At 41.4% G+C, this 10,309-nt stretch overlaps 1 protein-coding gene across 1 annotated transcript in view; it reads right to left on the bottom strand.

Annotated features, from left to right (window-relative positions):
• Nucleotides 1–863: 863 nt before the first annotated feature.
• Nucleotides 864–10,309, bottom strand: part of SAMD12 (sterile alpha motif domain containing 12) — a 170,669-nt gene continuing 161,223 nt past the window's right edge. The window contains exon 5 of the mRNA XM_009568769.2: nt 864–9,935. Within this exon, the coding sequence (XP_009567064.1) occupies nt 9,913–9,935 (23 nt within the window). The 3' untranslated portion in view covers nt 864–9,912. The remainder of the gene's footprint in view (nt 9,936–10,309) is intronic.

Genomic DNA, 10,309 nt, shown 5'->3' with positions numbered 1-10,309 from the left:
TATGATTTATGATTTTTTTAGATGACAATTTATCTTGACTTTGTCAGTTATACTGCACACTATGTAATTTCATTCTATTACTTTGTATTAAGGCCAGTATTTTGTTTGACCAAAACATGTCATCAGTCTCTACCTTACAAACAGGAAGACGTTCAGAATTATGGCTGAAAAGAAAAAGAACACATACACAGGAGAGCGTAATATTGTACTAGAATGTCAGTTTTTGGTTTTTCTGAAAACTACCTTATAGACTGACTTTTAAATTATTCTCATGCCATAAATGCTGAGAATAAATGGGAGGCATGGTGGGAGTGAGCTGTCATGCACCATAAACAGCCCAGGATCTACCTCCTTCCGTGGTGTGGTCCCCATAGAGGATGCTTCACTGCTTACGAGGGCATCCCCCCAGTCTTGAGAAATAAGGGCAATAAAACAGAATACTGCCTCTCAGCCTGCAGTGTCTGCTTACAATCGTACTATGTTAAATCCTGGGTGAATTGAGCCAGGTCACTGCTGTTGGATTCACACCCAAGCCCTGCCGAGCAGACCAGAGCCCTTTGCTTGGTTAACACCTTCTGCTGCATTCATGAACACGTTGCCTATACTTAGCACCTGTACTGCCACCCAGCAAACCGCTGCACAGACCCAAACTACCACAGCTGGGAAAGGAGACATGCAGGAGTGGGAAAAACTTTGCCCAACTTCAGGGGCTGGAAATGGCTTGAATGAGACCGGCTGGAGTGTCAAGTCAAAGTGGTTGCCGGCAAAACCCTCTATTATTTTTCTCTTCTCCTGTTCATGGAACATATCAAGCCCTAACCTTGTTTAAATCAAACAGAATGCTTTTACTGTATAATAAAAATTCCATGTTTTAATACATCGCCATGCACGAATGAAGTCAAACAATGCAGAGTACAAAATTGTCAAATATACAAAATGAAAAAGCAGATATCCAAAGCTTCCAGAGATCATGCCCAAAGATACCAAAAATTTGATATTGATTTTAATTTCATCGGTTAAAAGAATGCCTCCCTCCCGCCCGGGTTTTATTTTTCTTGATTTTTGAAAACAGAAGGAATTGAACAGTAAATATAAAAATTGTAGTGTGGAATTAACAATGATGGCTGCTTTATATACTAAAAATTAGATTGCATTATCATTTCTGGTTTGGGAAAAAAAGCATTGCTGTACAGATGAACACCTTGGATGCCTGGGGAAACTCAGTGTACGTCAAACAAAAAGGCACACTTTTGTCTTATGCCACCTCATTTAGTTCCATCTTTAAAAAGTTCAGCCATAGATGGACTGGGAATAACAGTGCATTGTCTTTCAACCACTGGAGTGCTGGCATTTTCCCAGATTTTTCAACCAAGTTAACATTAAAAGGAGATCACTGACTCAGAATTGATGTGAAGCGCAGCCTGGCATCTGATTCTGTACATGGGCCACTGATTTGGGGGCAACCTTTGGTGTGGCTGTAATTCCAGCTATCAGTTATCTATTCTCCTCAAGGTCAGGTTCAATCAACTTCAAATTCAACTCCCCGAACCAGAGCAGCCCAAATTAAGAGCCCCTTTTGCTGGTTTATGCTGCATGGAGTCAGGCAGGCGTTACTCCCATCTTACCTCACTTGTAATAAAGAAATAACAGCTGTGAGGTACGTCCATATAAGCCACAGGCCCTAAAAGAGGCTGAAAGCAAAGCCCAGCAGGCCCCGAAGCATGTGCCTGCCCCGTTCAGATTCTGCAATAACTGTGCAAAAGTTAAAAATGTGCCTCTTGCTCTCGCCAAGTATCTCAGCAGCTGAGTGCAAAGCAAGAGTCTTCTCGGAGCACAGAGCCTCTTTGGGGAAACGCTGGTCCATTCCCATCGCCAGAGCATCACCCCGTGCAGTTCATATGTATTTTAGGGGAAGCCCAGCAGACAACAGCAACTCAGCTGATGCCCTGAAACCGGGGATCCACTTCTGCAAGGTAATGTGTCTCTTGCAGTGGCTGCCAGGGAGCATTCGGCTGGCTCAGGCCACCGGGCTTCGCTGGTGTGTTAGCCCAGCACAGCCCAGTTCCCCCCTCGGTCAGTGGTGTTGCACTCCGGGGGAGATGGCCGAATTCTGGGTCTCGAGCTGAGATGCTTTGCATAGGCTGGAAGCTTGTGGCCCTCTGTTCTCCCTTTATGGCCACATAATATTTTCTACCTTCCTCAGAAGGAAAGCAGAGAAGGAGCCTCTTGCACACACAGGATGCAGATGAACTCCAAACATTTCTTTATCTGGACTAGTCTGGAGACCGGAGCCTGGCTCAGCAGGGGAAAACCTCGGTCTAGATGTAAAACCGTGCTCTCAGTAATGAACGCCAACCAGCCAACCAAGTCCCCAAAGCATCCAATGGTGCAGATTGTGGTTTGGCCTTTTTTTTTTTTCTCCTCTGCACAGCTTCTTATTGCTTACATGTAGTTTGGCTGCAATATCAGTCTCCCTGTTTTACGAAACCCTGACTATCGCTATTTAATTTGGTGACTTATGTTATTAAATAGATGGATCCAAGGCGAGTGCTTAATAGAAGTGATATGATTAGAGACGTAACAACAGCTACGGAGGATATTTTTGTTCTGAAAAAGTACTTAGATATATTTGGAATTAAAACCAGAAAGGAGCTTTTCTTCTCATTCTCAGACTAAGCCTGGCTGTGTTATATTAATGCTGGCAATCCTACTTTTATGGCAGAGTCTGCAAGTTCAGCTTCTTCTCCGTCCAGTGTGACCCCAGATGTGCCCACTAAGGACTACTCTCCGCCAGAGCTGCAAGGTGTCTCAGCGGCGTGAGGACACTCATAAGCCATCACGCGCCAAAGTCGGTGACTCCACAGAATTTATTTGACAGGCGGCCAGAACATACCAATGTTCTTTAAACAATAAATCCAGACCAAACTCATTTTCTTAGGATTTCACACTGGATTAGAGTAAGAATCCCCAAAGATCTTTATCTTCTTAGCTATGGCTGTAGCTAGCTCCCTTCTTGTTTCAGTGTCTTGATGTCGATTCAATACCAATTTGCAGTAAGTGTTGCTTTTATAGTTTCTCTTGTCTGCGTGAACTGTTTACTCTTTAAAATGTACATCCTACTTTATGCTGTTCCCAGCCGCCTGTTGAAGCACGACAGAAGGTGGCTCTGACGCCTGGTATTTGCCCCACACCTATCAACAGTGGTTTAGAGAAACCTGAATCAGACACCAAGCACTCCTCTGCTTGTTTCTAAGGTACAACATTCAAACCAGTCAGTGGTAATAGGGCCCAGTCTTGCAAAAACCCACTGCTGGGAGCAGCTCTCACTACTCTGGGTAGACCCGCTGAAGTAATTTCACTTCTAGGGCTTTATTAACTGGCTCCAATGGGTCTCGTCATGACAGCAGGAACAGTTTGCTGTCTTTGAAGCAGGGAACTTGTGTACCGTGTTCAGCTGCACAGTGATACAATATAATTCTCAATTAGCACCAAGGCTTCTCTGCCGGCTGTTGAAAGCAGGAAAATCTGTTTCTTGCCAGCAAGATGCTACCTCCTTAATTAAGAGGCAAACCCACAGTTGTTATTCCTTGCTCTGACTACACTTCCGCTTGGCCCCATCATTTGAGTGCATCATTTTGTCTCAGGCTGTTATTGCTGAAAGACAATAGACTTTCTCTAGATGTCCAAGGGTTTGTGTTGTCCTTTCTTGTCTGGTTTTCTTCCTTCAATTATGCGTAGAAAGACCTTGCAACTGCAAGCAGACCTACTGATGCTCAGAACAAATGCTGTCAAGCACAGCTCTGATCTTGTAAGATATTCAAATTATGACCATTTTGTGTGAAAAATATGGATAAAGGTCATCCTGCTTTCCTGTAATATTGGAAAATTTTAAGATATTTTTAATTTTGAAGTTTATATCTGATGATCTGGTCTAATCTAGTCTAACACATGCCTAATAATCTCATCCAGTAATTGACTGGATTACTGAGCCTGGACTTCAGTTTGAGGTAGAGCTTATTGACTTAGAAAAATACTCTGCATACATTTAAAGACTTTATGTGATGGAGAACATGCCAGGTAACTAACTAAGTTGTCTCCATGGGTAATTATCCTCCCTGTCGAGCATTTGCATTTAATTTCTAGCCTGAAATCAGTTTCCAACCAGTAGAGCACATCATTCCCTTTTCTTCTAAATAAAAGAGATACCTGCCTTCAGACAGCACTTTCCTGCCCAGGTAGAAGATTGTGATTGCAAGATGGAGATTGTGTCACCTCTTCAAATTGCCTCTGATAAATTAATAGCTTGAGCTTCATTAGTCTGACACTATAATAAGACTCATTTTCCTGCCCTTGAACGACACCGGGAGCTACTGAAAATAATCTTTCCAAGTTGTCAATACCCTTTTTGAAAGACAGGCAGTAACCACACAAACTGGAACAGCGTTGCTCTTGCCAGGTCCAACATCCCAGCTGGCAAGAGCACCTCTGGGGCTGATGCTGAATTGGTTATTTATCAGACCTTCACAGCCACTGCATTATTCCAGACGCACTCCCCATGAATCTAAGTGGCACTTGCTGCCATCTCTCCTCGATTTCTGACTTTGCCATCCTCCAGGTTACTCTGTACCACTGACCTGCTCCACATAGTTGTTTACTGCATGTCCCTGGCTTTGTCACCTGTAGCTGCTGCCAACAATAGTTTTCTTTCACTGGGAGGAATATTAAAACTAGAACATACCTTGGGAAGAGATGATAAGAAATAGTCTTGCTGATGGTAATTTCATATTTACAGTTACTTTTCTGATCTAGCCTGTAATCAGTTTTAATCCACTTAATATGGGCTACATTGATTTTGCATTGTGCTATTTTGTTATTTATCAGAATCAAATGATCTATCGGAGGGGAAGTATAGTATGTCAGCAGTTTCCTTTATCAACAAGCCTATGATATCAGAAAAATTGGCAGTGAGTTTATTTGGCATGATACATCTCTATAAAATTCATTTGTAGAGTTTTATAAATTTTTAATTGCTTTAACGATTGTGTCATATCAGCTTTTCCATGATTTTGCCTAAGACTGATAGGAAGCTTATGAGCCTATAGTTTTCTGGGTCAAATCACTCATTCTTTTAAATTATTGCAGTTTGGGGTGTCATTTGAAGTTTCTTTCACACTTTCTGGTTCTGAGGAGCTCTAGGCAACTTTTCCTACACTTTTGGATTCAGTTACCTGGTTCTGTAAATTTAAAAATAAGTTTGGATAGTTGCTGCTTAATTGTACCCGTAATTACCAATGGAGTAGGAGGAATTACATTTTAATATGCAGCTTTACTCCCTCCTTCTGTTGCTTTCAAATACCAAACAAGAACATTTGTTGGGTGTTGCATGTACTGTGAGTAATCACTGTGCTGTGCTGGTCTTACACCAGACTTAGCTTTGCTACGACTGTATTTATTAGGATACATGTAAGGCTTTGGTTTAATCAGCCCTAACCTATTGGCTGCTGACTTCCCAGCTATTTTTTTTGGCTTCCCACATCAAACATCTACTTTTCTTACTTGCCGATTAATCCTCATGAGCCTGCCTAATCACCCATGTGTTATGTTGGTGGGGTTTTTGCACTCCAGATAACACTCCTGAATTTTACTATAGGAAGTTGTAGGTAACGCCTGCAGTACTTTCCCACTCATCCATCAATTTTAATTATACCAGAGGACCTTTTCTTTTTAAATTAAAGTCTTATTGACCACAGTCTATATATACCAGGGTCAATTGCCGCACAGTCCTGCAGTGGAGCTGTTTGAAGAGACTCTGATGCCAGAGATGTTAATTGTTAAAAAGGGACCAATGCGAAAGAAGCAGAGTTTTACTTTGCTTGCCTGACACAACTTTGAATAATTGAGATATTGTGGCTTTGTGACAGGTGGAGGGAGATTAATTCTACCCATAACAAAAAAACTCCCCAGGTCTGGCTCCATGGCTGGCATTAATCAACAGATCTGCAGAGACTCTGATGGAGCAGCACGATGTAGGTCTGCCAGGGGTCTGGCCTGGGGTCTTCTGAAAATTCAGGGCAAAACAAACCCAGAATTTTGTCATTTTTAATGTTTTGATTTTGTCAGTGATGCTGCAGCTGCTGTTGAGTGACAACACTTACCCTAAGGGACACGGAGGGATGAGCCCATGGGTAGAGCAGTCGGGTGGGCAAAGCCAAAAAGCTCATGGAGATTTTTCAAACTTCCCTCCTGGAAGGGAGTTCAGGCACAGAAAGCCATGCAGATGAGAAACCAAGGAACAAAACAGCACAAAGAATGATTTCAGCTGCAGTGTGTTTTCTGGGACGAGCAATTTCTTCAGGTTTCTACTGCAGGACTATTCATGCTTTGAAGCCTTTGGGATGGCTGAGTCTCTGTCAGCGTTTCTCAGGGGGCCTGAGGCTGCAACCTTTCTCAACACAAAAACCGGGTGAACGTGGTGACAGGGAGAGGGTCTGGGCATAGGAGGAAGGCTGCAGGTCTGCACACAGGGAACAGTGTCCTGATTGCAGTTGCAGAGATAATGACTAGTGATCAATATAACAGCAGCACTGGCCTTTCTGAATTTATAGTCTCCACAGGACTAATAATTGCTGTTTTATGAAAATACTGTTAGTCTCCTACTCTTTTGCACCAAACTAATGGCTCTGAGTGTATTTAAATTCACTTCCTTTGCTGGAACAACTTATTCGTTCCCTTTCATGTTGACTTGGTCTTTGGCACTCTCAACATAGATGATTTATTGACTAGAGATAAAGCATTCTTTCCCCTGAACTGTTCCTGCGACCCAGGCAAAAGCGGATGTGCCTGCTATTAATAAGGTGTTCAGCATAAAAAATGCAATAGACTTGATTGTCCGCACTCAACAGCCTTTCCGAGAACACAGTACCTGCCCTCATTCATAATAACAAAAATCTCTCCCACATGTTTATTTATATTAAAAAGTTTTCAGAAGAATATGCTGGGATCCAGATAGTTGTTCAGGAGGTGTAGAACAATTTCATAAATATCCCTGAGGAAGCATGGCCTACTTTGGGAGAATAACAGTGATTAAAAAATCCAAACACAATGAATAGTTAAATACAAGCCAAAAAATACAGTTATTTCCTTATGGCTCCAGCAGACAGTTACACACATGAGAAGTGTCACGGGGCTCGGGGGAACTATGCTTGCAGTTATCCACATGCACAGGATGGCTGTAGGATGGAGACCTACACCAGCTGCAAAGGAGATTTGTCTGATAGGCACCTACAGCAGACTTCTCACCGAGTCTGGCTACACGAGGGTCTGGACTTGATTTTCACATTTCTCAGGGCCTATAACACTGCTTTTCTAGGTCACTGTAGCTAAAATCCTGGGAAGCTTTTAAAACAAACTGTTTTAACAGGAGAAGTGCACACATCTAAATTCATGCCCATACACTGGAAGATGTTCAAAACTAACATTGATACAAAAAATGCTTCTAGTGGCTCTCTGCCTAACTCAACTTCTTCTTGTATGCCCTTTTAAGATAACACTGTATGATAAACTCTTCTTTTATCATTCAAATTATTCTGGATTTTTTTCCACGGGGTAGTAAAATAAGAGAATCCCTCTGGCAGAAGTTTAGCATTCTCCTTCTTCTTAAAATAACTTATATCAAAGTGTTTTTGTTTTGGTTTTTTTTTTTAATTGCTGTACCAACATGAAAGTGATGTCCAGTTGCCAGAGTGCATTTTTAAAACCTGTAGCAGAAAGAGCTATAAAATTTGCTAAAGCTTACAGTGGCCCTGTGCCACGTGCAAAGCCAGTTCTCTTGGTATCAGATTCCAAACTGCAACCCTATGAAAAGCTCTAAAAAGTGCAAATGTTGCTATTGGCAAAGATTCTTATGTCTTAAGGAGAATTTTTACACCAATTAATTTAAAATTAGGGACTAGGATTTTCAGAAAGAGAATGTAGAAGCCTACTGCTTTGCAATCCTTGGAAGCTCCATTTAAGAACCCATGGAAAGACCCAAGCCATTAGAAATCACTAGCAACTTCTGAAAATCTTGGTCATCAATAAAAATAATTTACTTTTGAATTTAATACTACAGAAATACCCAACAATCTGAATCTGAGATGGGTGGAGAGCTGAAACCAAAGTCCATAGGCATCTGAGAAAAATTAAGCCCTAACGATATTTATCTCTTGGCTGTATGGGTACCCTCAGTACCTTCCATTCCTAGCAATGAACTGTACAGTAGTTTTTAAGAATTATAACACAGGACCTTCCTCTGAAAAGGTCCCTTTGACTTGATGGAGCTGCACCTTCTCTCCATTGACGCATCTTCACACCAGTATGCCATGTCACCTACAGTTTGGCAAATATGCTAACAGCAACTCTATAGTACACCTCTATCAGACTGGAGAGAGCGATGGTCTTTAAATACAGAAAAAGGCTACCTTTGATATTAAAGAAAGAAGGAACAAATAGTTAAGTCCCCTCAGTATGTTGATGGCATCAGTTCATTATATAGAATGTGTCAAGAAGGTCCTGATGTGAGGGACAGACATTAATTCCACTGAGTCCTCATGGAAGAAACAGTATCACAGCCAGCTGTGATACAGCCAGTGGTGAGGTCAGCCATTCAGAGACTGAACAAAAAAAAATGCTCAGATTGAATGCAACAGTCTTGAGCCTGCTACAGTATATTGAAAGGCTTATTGGAACCATTTCCTTATTCTCAGTTCCTACTCAAATACCGTTTTGGATACAAAGTGGAAAAAGCTAATGAAGAAGTCTGCCCTCTCCAAAGGGAGTGTCTCGCTCCTTAGAAGTGTAGTCTTACACTTTACCTTATTCATAAAGTTTGGTTTGGACTACAGTTCCCCAGTCCTGCCCAAAACATAAATGGTGGCCAGCATAAAGAACCTGAATTCTTCCAGTTTATTCTAGTTTTATCGTAGACCAAATGTAGGGTCACTCACATCTCTGAGAAAGGCTCTCTCCCTTGCCTCTCCCTCACTGAGTAAGAAAACACATTGGCACACTACAAACGAGACCTTTGATATTTGGCGCATGAGAGGGACAGCAGACACAGTGTCCTACAGCTCATTCAACCCACTCTGTTCTTGGCTACCTTTGTGACAGCTGTTTTGTAAGTCTTGATAAAAGAAGTCACACCTCTGCCACGTGCAAATCTATCTACACAATCTACTGTGAATCAGTGAAGGTACGCTAGAAACGGACTTCAGGTTGGATGTAGTCTCAGCACAAATACTGAAACCTATCCTCAGTATTTAAAAAAAAGACAATTATATATATATATATATATATATATATGGACTGTGCTAGTTCTGTGCAGAGAGCACATATGAAGTGCTGATATTGTTTAACAGAATACCATTAGACCGCAAAACTAACATATACAAGACGTTTACATTCCTATTAGGGTGTAATATTGTGAACATATCCACTGAGATGGGAGAATTGCTGTAAGTTTTTCCTAAAACATCATGCCATCTGCATACATAGTAAAAGAATCCAGTAGTTGCCATGCTAAAACAGGACTTCTAGTGAAGGGCATAGACAGTCCCCTAAAGGGAACTCAAAAGTTATGCACAGTGATGAACACTGGAAGAAATTTTCCAGCTAAAGGTCTGTAAATGACCATTTTCAACAAATTAGCACTGGATATTATGCACCACAACTTTACTCCACAGCAAACCAGGTCTTCCCAGAATGCCTCATCTTGAGTGGGCTCATTTTACTTCAAGTTTGTCTTCAGTCCTCCGTGGTCACCTTCTGGCAGTGCCATTTGTTATGTTTTGTTGTTGGTTTGTTTTTTTTTTTTCACGAAGGAAAGTTCATTTTCACATCAAGTGGCAGGACAGCAGCTTTAGAGGCTGGAGATGCTTATGGAGAGCTCTCTGCTGGGGCTGTAAGAAACAAAACAGAAAACCAAAACCAGACAGTGAGTATAGAACAGAGCAAAGGAATTATCATGTATTTCAACTGAAATAAAAAAGTTAGGTTTGAGCTGAGTAAATGTACTTCTGCTGTAAAGACAAACTACTCCTAGAATATATATTGTGATCCTGGTACTTTTTTAACCAGCTTTACTCATCAACCAAAAATATCAGTGCTTAATCAATTTCATAGATAAATATATAGCATGGACCAACAATCATTTATATGATTTAACAAATGCTGCTTGAATTTTATTGCCTTGAGTGGAAGCACTGCTTACTCTTCCTCTAGCTGAGCTCCAGAGAGCAGGCTCTTTGTTTTGGCTGGGCTTGCATTGACTACT

This window comes from Cuculus canorus, chromosome 2 (assembly GCF_017976375.1).
Source record: "Cuculus canorus isolate bCucCan1 chromosome 2, bCucCan1.pri, whole genome shotgun sequence".
NCBI lineage: Eukaryota > Metazoa > Chordata > Aves > Cuculiformes > Cuculidae > Cuculus > Cuculus canorus.
The sequence above is the reverse complement of the archived record's forward strand: the minus strand, read 5'-3'. Positions and strand labels throughout refer to the sequence as shown.